This window comes from Aptenodytes forsteri, unplaced genomic scaffold (genome assembly GCF_000699145.1).
Source record: "Aptenodytes forsteri isolate BGI_AS27 unplaced genomic scaffold, ASM69914v1 Scaffold43, whole genome shotgun sequence".
NCBI classification, from domain to species: domain Eukaryota; kingdom Metazoa; phylum Chordata; class Aves; order Sphenisciformes; family Spheniscidae; genus Aptenodytes; species Aptenodytes forsteri.
Window position 1 is genome coordinate 715,403 of NW_008794122.1, and position 16,801 is coordinate 732,203.

A 16,801-nucleotide genomic window follows, 5' to 3' on the forward strand; every position below is an offset into this window, starting at 1 on the left:
ACAAGCAGGAGGAACTGTAGCTCTGTGTGTGGCCTCAGAAATATGACATTGTTCAAATTACTGAGTTGTGGTGGGACAACTTATGCATCTAAAGTACAAGCTCCTCAGGAAAGACAGGTGGGCACACTAGAACGTTCTGCCAACAGTACTACTTATAGGAGGTGAAACTTGATCTTAGGATCCATCTGGGCATTGTACCAATGAGTTAAATGTGAGTGAAGAGAAATTCTTTTCTTATGTCCTTAGTTCCCTGAGCTGTTTCCCGAATAATAGTAAAAGTACAACTTAGACTGCACTAGCAACTTTGGCATACTTAGTAAATAGTCAATCTACATTCTCCAAAAAATAATATCTCATTTCTTATGTAAGCAGGAATGGCAGCTGGTCACCTGACATGGTAATAAGATGAAGAAATAAATGTAACTTCAGTGTCAAGACAGTGGAAAGATCCTGTGAGTTTGGTCAGTGTAATGAGAATAATAAACTTTACTGGACTAGTGAAACCTTAACTTCTACTTGCAAGTATTCTTAAGTGATCTGAGAACAGTCATATTGGAAAGAAACAACAGAGACTGTTTACAAGATATGAAGTATTATCTTTGACATCTTTTGATATACTTAGAAGTCCATCTGTGGAAAACACATGAAGGGAAATCACTACTTCCATAAGTTTAAAAAAAAAAAAAAAGGACAAAAGAAAATTGGTGCTTATATCTAAAACCATAGCTTAGATAAAGACACTTTACCTTTCCTCACATTTATTTAGTTATTTCTCTGAAGGAATTAACACGTGTGTAAATTACCAAGCTATTATTGAAATACGAAAATACAATACAAATGATGCAGATGTTTTGCAGGGCAGACTACTGCAAATGGGCTTTATCCTTCCTGAATGATTCAGAACCAGTAGGAAAGCTTTTAGAATTCCTGTGCAGTTCAACAAAGGGATTCCTTCTGAATACTCCTGGAAGGGAAAGATCTTACTGAGCATCTATGGGGAAAAGATATTCAAATTGTATATTGTAGACATAGAGTCTTAACATAGCAGTTCTAATCCTCCTCTATGCTTTCTGCTATTTCCACATTAGTGAAAGGAGCAGCAATTCTAAACTATTTCAGTGTGGTCTTTTAATGTGCATTATTTGTGCTCTCCATGCTTGTGTTTTGCTCCTCTATTTTCCTTGCATTTGGTATGATACGAAGCTCTAAATTAAATTGGTATAAAAGCACTTTGCAGTTGAAGAATAGAAGTAAACTTTAAAAAGTCAAAAACTCACCATGAAAATACTATGACTCTTCCCTTAGAATTTTCTCATATTTCTAGCAATACTCACATTTATAAACTTTTGATCTACTTGTGCCAGGAAGACTTAGTGTTATATTTGTAGTCCAACCTATTATCAGCACTGAATATCTTTTTATCTTCAAAAGTTTGTATCCTCAAAAAAAATTGTAAAAATTCTAACTAAAACTCCACCCACCCCTCTACTTGTAAACCTAATGTGGACTTCTATTCTTCAGGGCTTGTGTAAGTGGTTGTAGTTGTTGTTTCCTCCCTTCTGGCCTGCATACATGTTTCCACCCTGTAGTGACCAGAGGTGCCAGTGGGGGTGTTGTATGCCTGTGTCTCATTCTAACATGGGGCTTGAAACACATCTGAATCCAAAGGTGGGCAGCACTCTCAGACCTCACATTTTAAACATAGGAAAGTCTGCATAGTGTCTTATAAAATGGATCTATTGGTAATTGTTTTAGAAGGTGCTTTCTAGAACATCAGATATTTCTCTGTGGTTTTCTAGCCTTGCAAACAGTAAGTTATTTCAAATGCATCATTAAATTATTTGAAATGTATCATTACTGCTTGAGTGTAGTTCAAATTGTAGGAGAATCCCCTAGCTTCTTACTGAAAATTCCGCCTGCCCTCAGTGTCCTCTGAAATGTGAAGGATCGACTCTCCCACTTCCTGGGATGCTCACTGGTGGCAGGGTTCAGCGTGTAGGCTTCTAGAGCAACAGTAATATCTGTCATTTTGAATGAATACAAATCTCTAACAATCTATGTTTGTACAGTCCCAGTGGAAACATGTGGTGTCAGCTGTGCTCGCAGTACTTTAAAGGCTTTATTAAGTCAGCTGGCAACACACCCTGTCTCCAGGCACTGAATTTTATGGCAAAGAAGCTAAGAGACACAATCTATGTTGTACAGTCCCAGTGGAAACATGTGGTGTCAGCTGTGCTCGCAGTACTTTAAATTAAGTCAGCTGGCAACACACCCTGTCTCCAGGCACTGAATTTTATGGCATATGGCATCGCCTTTCTCATGTCAACTAGCTTTCAAAACCACAGGAAGTGATTTTATAAAAGGCTTATGGGTGTGCTGCTATGTTGTTAATACCCACAATATAGTTTACAGGTGAGCATTTATACCCACCCACACAGTTTTACACGTACACATGCACACACTGTCAAGTACCTTTATGCAGTCTGATATAAACTCCATTCAAATTATTACTATTGAGTAAAAGAGAAACTGTATAGAATTTATAAATAATTATAAACCAGCTTTCTTAGCTCATGCAGCCATTTGAAAGGGGGCTGTGCAAAACTGCGTGAAGGTTCTGGACCGTATATCACAGTAAAAATCCACAGATACTCTGTCCAGTGGTCTTTTAAGGACTGCACTTGCCATTTGCTTTAATTTAGACAACATTGTTTAATTGGTAAATGTTATAATATTAGTTTGCTTAAGTCATGTTTTGAGAATCAGTTGTTCAAAGACTGAACTTTTCAGTGACATTCAGAATCTTTTCTCTTGCAGCCATTTCGTAGAGTGACGTTTTCTGTTGTGAGTCAGCCTCAGGACCCACATCAAGGGTCATTGCAGAGTTGCTATGACAGCGGTCTGGAGGAGTCAGAAACACCAAGCAGTAAGAGTTCATCAGGGCCAAGACTGGGTGCCCTTCCACTCCCAGAGGACAACTACGAAAGGACTACGCCGGATGGCAGTGTTGGTGAGGCAGAGCATATGGAAAATGGTAGGGGCAAACATGACATTCACACACATAATCTCACTAGCAAGTGATACTAAGTAGACTTTTGAAAGGTCAGTCCAAAAAAATAAATAAATATATTAAATAGTTAAAATTGTAATTATTTTATTTTAAAGTTTGTTAAAATGCAGATATACAAAATAATGGAACATAACACTACTAATAAAACCAGCACTTTCTTTTCTTTACATGATTTATAAAACATACTGCAGAAGCAGTTAAAACATTGAAAAAAATACCAGTAGAGGGCTGGGGAGATGGTAATTGAATTAAATGCCATATTTTTCATTTTAGATAAAAGACCATAAAAGACATGTATTCTCTTTTCCTTCCTTTTTTGGTTCAACAACTACTTAGGAACTGTCCCAGAACATAATATGTACAGCATCAGCAAAAGAAAGTAGGATTTAAAAAACCCACTCTAGAAAATTCCCTTTTCCACAAAAACATTATATAGACTGTTTTCAAAATAGCACTCAGTGTCAAGTCAATTCTTCATTATTTAGAAAAGAAGAACATTAAATTCCTTTTCTTCACACTTTATTTTGTACAGTACTTTTAGAACATCTCATTTAAATTCAGAGTCTATTTATGTAGAAGGGGAAAATGCTGAATCCTTATTTATTCTATAGTAATTCTCCAATTAAAACATAAAGGTAATTTAAATCTCAGGTTTTGTTTTCCTTTCTATTTAAAACTATTTAGAATTTTAAAAAGTCTTTTCAATTTGAAATGTATTTCATAAAACCTGAATGTTTTACTGTTCCCCACTTACTGGCCTTCATCTAAAATTTTATGAAGTCAGACACTGACTTCATTGTATTTTCATTTGCCCATAAACAATAAAATAAATTATTGTATGTCAATGTATACAGATTTTTGATAACCAATGAAATAATGGGTTTGCTAATCTAATTGGAATTGGTGGATATATGTAAGAAGGGTGGTGTATTTTCTGTTATAGAATGAACGAATTAGTTTGGCTAAGTGCATGTTTTAGTTTTTCAGTGATTACAGCACTGGATAATTGTTCTTGGGTTTCTGCCTTTCCTGAGATAGACATGTTGACCCAAGAAAAGTATATTATTCTCCATGGTAAGATATTGCCAAATTTAGTATGTATGACTGAAGAATGGTTACAGCAGTCTACACATGCCTATAATGTATACCCCAACAGCAAATGACTAATTGACCGAAAAGGAAGATGGTATTATCCATCTAAAAAGAAGATATATTAGGTTATGTATGTGTATAAGTGTGTGTCTATATATTCTCCTCGGTTGTTTATATGAATATATCTCTCTACATTTCATTTTTCTGGGTGTGTGGTAGGGGATAAAGTGATACTGGTATTACTAGAAAAATGTCAGAAAAAAGTTTCCAGACTTTGTACCTAAATTGGGATGATTATTTTATTGTCTGTTTTGTAGTGAGATCTTGTGGTTAAGATAATGAAGCTAAACAATTTGTTAATTCTCCTGGACATATAGCAGTGTAGTAGATTGCTAGACATTAAATTCTGAGTTCAGAAAGTATGCTAACATGGAGTATGCCTGAACCGTACTGAGAAAACTGTAGAGTTACAATTGAATATAATTTTTAATCTATTCGGTAGCCAATGAAAATCATCACACTTACTGAAGTGTAATTGAAAATGAAGAGTGCTTGAGCAGTGTCAAAAATTAAAGCAAACCAGTTTGTTTAAGTTTTTGTGTTGATGCAAAAACTGGCATTGCATTCTAATAATTAAAGTATTTTAGACATTACTTTGATTTTTTGAAAGATGATATTTTATATTTGGTAGGATGAATTTGTTAGATTCAGTTTTAAAAATAGTATTGTATAGATAGAATAGATAGAAACATAGAGCTAGATAAATACATTATTCCATGAATAAATGAATGAAAACAAAATAACCATGAAAAAAAGATTGAATGGCAGGACTTGCATATAGCAATCAGGAATTCCTTCTCCTTTATACAACCTTGAACTGAGACCTTTGAAAGGTGGGTGACATTGTGATGAAAATTATACTCTACAGACTTTTGGATTTTGCTGTCACATTTTAAAAACAAGATTTCAACAGTGGCATGTCATCTTCCTCCAGAAATTTTTGTTAACAATAATATATAAATAATGACAGAACAGGATGGAATGTACTTTTGTTCCTTCATATATGTAATATCTGACATTTGAGTGAGAGTTTTCTATGATCTGATTCTTAAGTCCACTTGTATTTTAACTATTTTAAGCACAATTGTATTGTTCAAATTCTGATAATGTAATCTTCAATATTAATGGATCATTCTGACAGAAATAGAATTGGAATTGAAATCTGTCAAGTGTTCATTTATCACATTTAATTGGAATCTAGGTAATCTGCAGTGTTTAGCTTGGTTAGGTTTTAATCAGAATTTATACTGGATTTTCATGCAAATTTTCCATGGAAACAGCACTTTGGAAGCTATCTTAGTTATTAATTGTTATTACTTCAAATATTTAGCATTTAATTTCAGTTGGTGTGAAACAATGCAGTTATAACTAATTGGTTTGGATTCCCTTTCATTGTAAAGTTTGAAATTATAATTTTCAGCACAGTACGCTAAATCCTCTGATACATTTCATACTTCTTTTTGCAAGCTAAGATGACAAAGGAACACAAGTAATTTTTATAGTTAAGGCAAATGTAAGAAGGTTGAGTTCACAGTCAGAGTAAATAGGAAATTCAGCTTTCTGTTTGCTGGTAAGAGGCCTCTTTCTATTTTCTCAGATGAGGATAAAATGCTGGAAAGAAAAAGAAAAAAAAAAAGGGGTAAGGGGGTTGGTTTTCTTAGAATATGCTGTACATTACCTACCAGCCTACATGACTGTCAGATGTAGATTGAAGTTTTGTTCTGATGATTAGCTGTGGTGTCAGATGCAAGAGAAAAAAAAAGGGGGGGGGGGGGGGAGAAAAAAAGAAATGTTAGCAGATTGACTGTGAAAATTCAGTATGCAAAGATCTTGTTAATTAGTAAAATCTGCAGAGCCAGAAGTAACTTCTGAGTTAATTTATCCCCTGCCCTTGGAGCTTTCCTTACAAGGAAATTCTGCTCATATGTGCAGGCTTCTTCTCTAATTTTGCTGTTAGGATGGCACTGTCTTAATGTAAATTGCACAATAATTTTCTCAAGAACATTTTTATTGTATTTGTATATCAAAGGTAAAGACATTACCATGGTAAATGAGTTTCCTGGTCTTTAGTCATAGCCTTCTGTTTTTGACAATGCCTAATACCACATATCTCAGAGGAAAGTTAAAAAAAACCCCTGTGGCAGATACTTCCAGAATTACCTATCCTCCTGACTCTAACAGTTAATAGCACGTGCTTTAAATTGTGATTTTCTAAATAACAACAACAACAACAACAACAACAACAACAACAACAATAATAATAATACCTATTTTATCACAAGTCATTAACCCTCTTCAAGTTACTGGCCTGAAGGATATCTTTCAACAGGAAATTCCTCTGAAGGTTATCAAAATTGTTTTATTTTTATTTGTTTTTTTATCTTATTTAACAGTTTTAGTGACTGTCCCTTTTTATCATTATGAGACAGATCATGGAAGTATTCCATTTTACTTTTTAAATAGTGTGGGTTATTATGTTTTCTTATAATTTATCTTTCCTCTGAACTATACATATTCCTAGGTTTTTCAGTCTTTGGTCATCTTATACTTGTTATTTTTTTCTTTCCATGAACTTCTATTTCTTCTAACGTAGGTAGGGATAGCTGGAGATGTATTCTTACCCTTTGAGGAATGGACAATACAGCCTTTTCATATTAATTCTTATGTTATTAATTACACATACAGTCTCTAAGGAGAGCTTTTTATTGTTGTGTTTCATGTCCATTCACATGGTTCTGTCAGGTATCTCTCATGTTTCTTGCATCCTTCTTAGAAATATTTTATTATACTCCTTTTTTTCCCCCCCAGTTTTCTGTACACTTACTATTTATTTATACATGTAGTGGCCTAATCAGTTTTATTTTTTGTTTAATTTAGCCAGGGTACCTATAGCAGTGAAACTGCAGCACTGTAGATTTTGGCTCACATGTTCTTCCTTGGAGAATTGTTTCCATGCAGTCATAATTAGTCTGTTTACCACACCTGAGATACCTGTGTTAAAGCTAGCTCAGGTATTTCTACATGAACCTATCTTTGGTCTGCAGCACAGTATTTTAAGTTAGCCCATGTTTCAGTAAGCGTTGGAGAACAGCAGTCATCTCTGTGAAAGAAGGAAAATAAGGGAATGGTTTACAGCTTCCATTTTTAGAGGGGGAAATGGAGTAAAGAAAGATTAAGTGACATGTCTGAAGTCATGGAGGAAGTAAGGGGCAGAGCTTGAAAAGGAGCTCAGAATTTTAGTGATTTAGTTACTTGACTCCCACAAAGAAATCAGCAGATAAATTACACTGGCTGACACATGAAAAACTAAAAGGCAAGGAAGAGAAGTGCATTATCTCGGTTCATATAGTCTGACAGTATGTTATGTTCTCAATGACAATTTCAGATTTAGACCATAAATGTCAAAGTTCCACTGCCAATATAGAGAAGGGGTTCATGGTATGTGAGATGATGACTTGCAAATGTGAAAGGAATTTTGACAATTAATAAATGTAATAAATTTTATCTATTAAGAGCATTCTCTCTTGTAAGGCAGAATATTAATCCGTTCTCTGGACCAAAGCGTTAATAAAATGAAAAAAAGAATCCACTAGTTTACAGAATCCATATTTACAGAATCCATTTCCCTTTAGCTTTCTGCAGTGCAAATAACACAGGCTAATGTTCTTGAAGACTTAAATATCCTTGTTGTAAACATTGCAAACTAGACATTCACTGACTTATTCCATAGAATTACTGTACTTTTGCAGTTCCCATTATTTTCAGATGTTCTGTTCTCTTGAATTCAGGTCCTAAATTGCATGTGAATAATTTTGTTTTTAAAACTGTCCTGAAAATGTTAATGTAAGTAGTCCATTGGAGAGGTTGAGTCAGTAAAGATTTTCAATGTAGTGATTACATGCTAATAGTTCCTTTTTTGGTTTGTTTCTTTTTTCAATGCTGTTACATCCATTTTTTCTTAAATGTTACCCTGCGTGCATGAAACCAAAATACCAGAAAGTGCTGCACAAATTATTATATAATACATATACATAAGAATTCTTATCCTTGTTTCTGATAAATCCTAACCTATAATTAGGCACACAATGAACTCTGGATTCTGTAAACCTAGCAACATATATGGGTAATGTTTTGGAACACATACATATTCAGTGATGGATTATGTCTTGAATCAGTTGGTTCTGAGAATGGATTATTCTGATAAGATCTGTAAAAATGCATTTTTTAAGAGGAAAAAAAAAACCAAACAAACCAGCTCCTAAGACAGAAGACAGACTGTGCAGGGATCCCTGTTACACTAGTGTAGTCTTATGCAAGGCAATGAACATGTCTGGGAAGAACAATTACTGTTTTCGTCCTTGAATCTTTTTTTCCTTTTTCATCTTTTACCATGTTCCTTTAGATGACCTTACTCCATATGTCTGTGAGTTTCTTCAACAGAGGAATATGTGGTTTGCTAACTTATATGCGCAGTAATACTTTAAGTTTCAAAACTATGTGGTATTTTTTCTTTAAGAGTTATTTGCATTTTGAAGTGTTATATATGTATACTTACAATAGAAATGAGGGAAGTATATTCTGACTGTGTTACAAATTCCTAGTGCTGATATATATTTTTACATATATTTTTACTTTATTAGGTTAATAACATATTACAGAAGGATAAGCAATTATTTTAGGTTGTGCATTATATGTCATTGCACTAAGTCTTATTGTATGTTATCTACTATTCTACGTTTACATTGTACTTCAAATGCATAATGCAAAGTAAAGGACCAAATACAGGCCAACTGTGAAGAGAAATAACTCTCGCTGAAGCCGCCAGAACGGTGTATTGTTTATGTCCTCTCTCCTTACCTTTTTGTTTTCCATGACCATCCAGAGAAATACCAACAACTTCTGTATGTTATCTATTCATGAAATATACCTGAGTATCGCTGTGAATTATTTTCATCTTGATCAGGATTTTGGCTGCTGGGAGAATGTATGCTTGGATTTGCTGGAATCAAAGAAGGAATGCATATTTCTGTATTGGAAATCCACCCCTACACATTGATATCAAAGCTAACAAATTATTCAGCATTTTCTGATTTTCTGAATAACTTTGTTATTTCTCTTGCCATTCTCTGTCTGTTGCTTTGCCATTGTATTTGCTCTAGTTCCCTTTGTGCTTCATAGTGAAGAATAGCATATAGATTTTTTTTTTGAGCTTTATTACAAGATTGCTTCCTCCACTCCTGATTTCAGTATCCTGCTCTTGAAAATACGTACAGCAATAACTGTTCACCACTGTTAAAAGCAGTATATTGATATCAGACAACTTGAACTGCCATTTACTAAAACTTAGCTTTCTTTTATTACCTTTAAAAAAGAAAGTCTGTATTTACATTCCATCAGTTTTTAATCTATATTTTGAAAATGGAGAAAGACTTTGGATTCTTAAAGAATCATTCCTGCAGTTATATCTGTTAGGATGAAGCAGTGAGGGAAGGGTTTATATGTGCATGTGGGTGTGCATGCATGTACACATCTTGGTTAGTCAGTTCTTACTGCAAATACTCATGAGATCTAGACAGTTGCAGTTACATAACCTGCCTCATCTATGAATTTCAAATCAATTCACTGAGGTGGGTATGAAAGAACATACTAAACTGAGAGGTGGAGAACTAAATCATCAGAAAGTGAAGCGGTATGTCCAATGTCGTGCTATGAATTGATCTTTCATCTGGTAATTGATCCAAACACTGCCCATCCCTCAAAAAGTAACAATTTAGACACCAAGTTCCAGTTTGCAGTCAAGTTGATGAGGGTTTTGCTATTGACTTAGTGGAGTTAGGCTTTTGTCCAAGTCCTCTGTGCCAGCTGCTAGCTCAGGCTGCCTCCCACTGATGCAGACTGCAGAACTCCCTTTGATACTGTTGGAGTCCTCAATGTAGAAGGAGGACAAAATGCATTCCAAAATTTACAGACTCAAGGAAGAAGAGACATCTGGGTTATGAATGGAATATTTAGCAACCTTTGCATCCACGGCAGCTTCTTTCCTGGAAAAAATCTAATGCAGATAGTAAACGGAAATTTATTTTTCCTCGGTTCAGAGGAGCCCTTTCAGCATGCTGTATTTTCCCAGTTCTCTATTTGTATTTAATGACAGTTTCTTCAGTTTCCTGGACAACATTAGATCTTTCTGTCCCTTCTAATCTTCAAGTATAATGAAGATCCAAAAAAAGTCCTTCATAGGGGTATTTCTTCTCCGTTTCAGTGAAAAATAATTTTGTTCTCTACTGCTGGTTCCCAACTACTGTTCTATTTATCTATTTATTTAATATTAATTGAAGTAAATGTCAATATTTTATTATATACTGCCTTTATAAAATACATAACTTTACTACTTCTGTCTTTCTCATACAGGTTCGATGCTTTGGGTTTGATGTTTTAAAAGCTGGGGTAGTTTTTCCTATATGCAAAAAAGACTGATGAAATTATGAGAAGAAACTTTATCTTTTCCCTGTGTCCCTTTTTAAAAATATCAAGTATGAATTATTGATTTAGAACAAATATCTGACCGTATTTTCAAAATAGTGTACTTGGACTGAAGGGACAAGAGCATGTCTAATTGGCCACACAGTTGAACCTAAAGGAATCATAATATTCACGAAGATCTGTTTTTAAAAATCTGCAAACAAATTCAAATCTCAAGCTTATTAAATTGGCATGTGCCCGTCTATGTCATAAACAGAAATTTAAATGTTAACTACCCTTGTTATATTAAGACTTTTACTCAGTGGAGTGCAAGTATACAGAACAGATAGGTATTACCCTGAGTTATTGATATATACACTAGTTTCATAAGTTGTTGCATTTTCACATCTAAGTAAAGTCACTTCTTATAGTGTTCTCTTTTGTTTATTTGTAAAATAATGTAATTTGTAAAATTCACTGTGACAAAACATAGAACATATAAAAAAGATAAAAAGACTCAATCTTGCATTTCTTTTTACATCCAAAACTGCAATTTTACATTTTTTTCATCCTGTAGTTTATCAAAGCAACTCAAAACCTGGAGGCAATATTTTATTCTACCTGCTGATGTGTGAATTCAGAGTTAGAACAGCAAGTCTACTTATCTAGTTGCTATATAACTTAATTCCTCAAGTTTAATCATAATCTGGAAAAGTTCATGGTCCTGGCAGTATTCCTGTGTGCCAGCCTTCCACAGAACTATTAATGAATCCCTTATATGGGAAACCCAACCAAAGTATAGGGTCAGACCAAAGATCATCTGGTGGCCAAAATAAGGTGCTCAGGGAAGAATATAGCAGAGCAGATATATTGATTTGTCCTTCAAGTATTCTCCAATATATCAACAGTTTGTGACTCAGATTCCCTGAGCCACATACAGTGAATTTAATAATATTTATGGATTTATATACACAAATTTGTCCAGTTTCCTTTAAGAGTGCATGAAATTATTAATATCTCTTTTTCCTAACAAGGGTTTTTAGGTGATTGTATGTCCCATTAGTCTTGGATTGGACAAAGGAAAAATAAACTTGCTAGCCTGGTAGAGACCAGCAGATATGGATTTTCTAATGAGAATGTTTTGCTTTGTACCCATAATGATCTTTGCTGTTGTCTCTGGAAGTACTTTTTTCTGTTATTATTTCATTTCCTGAGAACAGCAAGTAATTTATACAGGAAAACAGAAATGAATAAAGTCTGAAAAACAAAGTCTGAAAGGAAGTGTGTGTATTTCTTATGTATTTTAGCAAATATTAATGTCAGGTTAGTACGCCAAAATCTACAAAATCGTATTTGAAGGAATTAGAATCCCAGTGCAATATGTGACATCTGGAGCTCTGAAAGTTCTATTTTATAGGAGGTAATTGCTTTTCAGAGAAAAGTAACAATTTCTTTAATGATGGGAGGATTTCAAGGCCCGCATAATATAAACTCAGACATTTAAGTATTTCTGAATATTACTATACTATCACCTAGATGTGCTTTTTTGCCTCAGCAGCAACATAGCATTCAATGGGAATGTCAAATGGTTGAATATCTAGAAAAATAATCATGGCATATGCTAGAACAAGATGAATATTAGGATTTTTAAGAAATTATACGAATTTATTAGTACAGTAATTTAAAATAAAATTCCAGAGGAGGTTCACTTGTTTTGGGCAAGGGACAACGATAACAACAAAACCCCCAACAACAACAACAAAAGCATTTTAGGCTCCAATATAATTTTTATGCACAGATAAAAGCAAAAGCAAAGTCAACATTTATTGTATGAGAAAATGTATTTTAGTAATCTGCCTTTTAGAAGGGTGTTTTTTGTTTCTTTTTTCTTATACTTTAGACTGGTGTATTAAATTCTAATAATAGTAATTTCAAACCTTATATCACAGTTAACTTGGAACATGCTATTAGAAATAAATTCGCATCAATGATTGATCCACTCATGTTTAAAAGAGCTGTCCATTCTCATACTGCTTTTAAGAATTATGGAAAGGACAAACACATCTCAGTAAATAATAATAAAAAAATATATTTTTGATACGATTCAAATCTGTGCTTCTTTCTATCATATAAAATAATTGAAATTAAGACGAGTATAAGTTTCTGTTTGGATGATAGAAGAAGTAAAATGTAAAGACAGTGAAGGAAGAACAGTATTGATGGAGTTAATTTATTTTGGTGGTTGTGTGCTCTCTTGCAACCAAACAAAGGTGCCCATACCAGCTTTCCCAACTTGCTTGTCTTAACCTGTTTTTTGCTATATCTAAGGAACAAATCAACCCTAAGGAGCCCTGCAGGGGCACTTGTTCTTTTATCAAGCAATCTGCATTATTTCATCAACAAGGGAAACAAAATCAAAATGTATAATATCTAAAATTGCATGTAAACAAGCCATAGGACAAGCTTGTACCAAAGTGGTTTGGTTTGTTTTTTTTTTTCCCTATGGTTTTATGGCAGATTTGTTTTCTTGATCCAAGGATTTTTCTGTCTTTTTCTGAGATTGTAACAGTGCTATAAAGAGCAGTAGTGTCCATAGAGGAAATCTTGGGAAAAGGCTTTGTGTATAATATCTATCATTGCATGTAAACAAGCCATAGGACAAGCTTGTACCAAAGTGGTTTGGTTTGTTTTTTTTTTTCCCTATGGTTTTATGGCAGATTTGTTTTCTTGATCCAAGGATTTTTCTGTCTTTTTCTGAGATTGTAACAGTGCTATAAAGAGCAGTAGTGTCCATAGAGGAAATCTTGGGAAAAGGCTTTTTAAATTAAATCTCAGAAAACCAAAAAGTGTGTGGTACTTGTGTCCTGCTGTCCTACTATTTTTAAACTGTTTCAGCTACACTATAGATTGTTTTCTTATGTAGGGTTATTTTGCTCACAATTAATTCATGTTGTCTTTGAAGAGGAGAATCTGTGTCCCTTTTTGGGCAGTGCAATGGCATTCACATTATCATGAGATGTTAAAGTAACATTTATCAGTGGAATTTGACATTGCAAGCTTTTATTACAAAGAGAAGGCAAAGAGATCTGGTGTAATTTCACCTTCCACTGGCGTTAGCTAATAACAGAAACATCTATTCTCTAAGTGGAAAATAGAAACATTTTTGTTTTCTTTAACAGAATATTTGAGAAAAAAACTTGTGTGTATTGTATGTTATTTTATTAATATCTTTCAATGTTTAATTGCAGTAGCAGTGGCCATCATTCCCTGCTACTGAATTACATAATTTGTGCTAGCATTCTTTTCATATTCTGCCACGCATTGCAATAATAATACAAGGATTACTGTGATATGTCAGTAGATTTGACAGCTCTGGAAATTTGTTTATTTCTGTTGTCTCATACACAGCGACAGTTCAAGTACATGAGAGAGTAATAGAATAGTTAACTTTAGTTGTTTTCTAGGTTTCTAGTGTTTTTTGGGGGCAGGAGGGTTAAGCAAGCAAAAAAGGAGTAATCATGACTGACATTATTACATATGCTGATTTTTAAAATGCAAACAATCTAAGTATTTTAGTTGTGTTTGAGGATGTCTGATTCAATGCCCCACAGCATGATTAAGGTACTGCATTTAATGCAGTTTCAATATTCAGTTAAAATGTTTTTTTGGAAAAACAGCAGGCAAAGATGGTTAAAATGAAATCTTCTGCTTAAAAATTATGTACCAAAAGTTTTTATGCTTACTGAAAGTTTGTAATAGCATGATGATAGAAATTTCGTGATGACATGTAAAGCATATAAGAAAATATTTAAGCTGTCCTGGAGCACTGAAAAAATCATGATTGATCCATTTTACAATATGCAAGGAACCTGCACAATATAACTCACAAGTCATATGGAACCTGCACGTATGACTCACATCCTTCCTGAGATCCTGTTTCCATCTAGGTGTACAGAAGTACAATGAACTGGCAGAGGAAAGAAACAGCATGGGCTTTGGTTCTACTCTTAGCATTATCTGGCCAGCACTCTCAGATTTTATCAGTTAGCATAGGCCTGAGGAAACCTGAAAGGAAAACGGAATTTAATAATTTTGACACCATATGTTATCCTTTTTTTTTTTTTAGAACTGAGTGTAAAATAATCTATTCTGCCCATAGTTCTCTACCTGGATGACGCAAAAGATGGAGGGGGAAGGGTGATAGGAAAAACAATAATCAAATTTTAATCTGTACCAAAATGTCTTTGTGGGTTTTTTGATCTGAGGGACTCAACAACAGTGTGCAAAGGGCATGAGTAGAATTGATTTTTCCCACACTTTGTTTCCACCTATACTGGAAATGGCCATATCTGCAGAGTTAAACTTTGGGAAATAACAATGGCATAAGAAGCTGGCTGGTGGACAGACCTTGATGAGGCAAAGCAATCTAAGAGTCAAAGAGGAATACATACTAGATTTTATAAATGGCAATACAGAAGATGGGCTCTACACTGCCACAGTGCACCGTTCCTAACAAAGGATGTTCCTTAGAGGCATAGCTCACATGCCAGGAGCATAGATATGGAAACTTGAGACACAGCCAGATCTAATCTCACAAATAGTAATGGAAGAATACAGAAAACCTCAAGATGCCCCCAAAGGTACAGATAAGTGAATATTTTCCCTTGTTTTTCTCTTCAAAAGAAAACAATTGCCTTTAGCTTTTACCAGGTAGAGTCCCACATATTATTGCTTATGCTATGAATTTTAAGTGGAAAAACTTTCCTAAAATATAATGACCTTATCCTGAAGTTTCTTGATAAATGCTGTATTAACTGAGGAACTTAAGGAAGTTATAAAACTAAAATATTTTCTCTAACACAGTTCTTCTCTATCTGGTGCTGTTGTTTTTCCTGCCACGTATAACTGACTTTTAGAAGGTGCTTTTTCAGAAGGGCCTAAGTAAACAAACTGTACTGACAAGACAAATTTGTTTATTACTGTGAAGATAAATAGTAAAAGAATTGAACCAAGCCCAGGTCAGTAGTGATAGAAAGTCATTACTCTAAGACACCAGTTAAGTGGCTTGTGTAAAATGAGTTAGCACTTGGAAAATATTACTTACTGGAGAGGTGCTTATGCCCCCAAAAACATTAACTAGCATCCTGGTTGAGTCTGTCAGCTAAGGAAAGAGGATCTGATACAAAATCCATTAGTCTTTGAATGCAAATGGCTGCCAAATGCTACTGTCTTAGCTGACTTTATATCATGGACAAAGTGTTCTGTCTACTCACAACCTGGCACTTCCCATCAGCACTAGGTTTATGTGGGAATAGAAAATCCACCTAGGATTGAATTTCAGCAGTTGATTAAAATAGTTTTACTAAACAGAGTAGTAGTGAAGGAGACTGGTCAGGGCATAAGCTTCAAAGCAGAATTGCTTCTTATATTTCCTAGCACTTGTATTAACCTAATTTTAAATGTTCTTAAGTGAAAGGACTCCTTCAAGTTCAGATCATCCCAATATAAAGAGGTTTTGTAATGTTACTACAATTAAAAAATACTAACTGTTGCCTCCTGGAAAGTAACGGTACTTTATAGTAGTGGAACTCAGGAGTGCTTGCATTCTATTAGCTGAAAATAAATTCAGTTGTTCTCTGCCAAGAAAGGGTGGAAAACAGGGTGGAATAAACAAATTGCTTTTTCTAGTCTCAAGATTTTCAACCAATTCTGCTCTCCTGCAGAAAGGAATGTTTTTTTTTCTAAATTTTACCATATTCGTTCACTATTTTCTTTCACAAACATCTCTTGAAACCATCTTGTGCTGTGATTTTCCCAGTGCCTTGACTACCTCTTTGATAAATAATCCCGTGTCCAATTATATAAATACACATATATCTGTATATAAATGTATACAATGTAGTTTTCAAATAGATCCTGAGAGAACAATCAAACATGAAGAAACCCCATTAAAAGTGCCTTTTTAAATGTTTTTACTGTGTTCACTGGCATATTTTTGGAGAGCAGAGGATCCGTGTGTTATGCCTCATAATATGATGCCAATTGGTGAGGCCACACCTTGAATACTGTGTTCAGTTTTGGGCCCCTCACTACAAGAAGGACGCTGAGGTGCTGGAGCGT

General features: G+C 34.4%; 1 protein-coding gene across 1 annotated transcript in view; it reads left to right on the plus strand.

Moving 5' to 3' along the window:
• Nucleotides 1–1,638: 1,638 nt before the first annotated feature.
• LOC103897090 (protocadherin-9) overlaps nucleotides 1,639–16,801 on the plus strand; it is a 153,407-nt gene continuing 138,244 nt past the window's right edge. Inside the window, exons 1-2 of the mRNA XM_009277061.1 lie at nucleotides 1,639–1,668; nucleotides 2,818–3,034. Of these exons, the coding sequence (XP_009275336.1) occupies nucleotides 1,639–1,668; nucleotides 2,818–3,034 (247 nt within the window). The remainder of the gene's footprint in view (nucleotides 1,669–2,817; nucleotides 3,035–16,801) is intronic.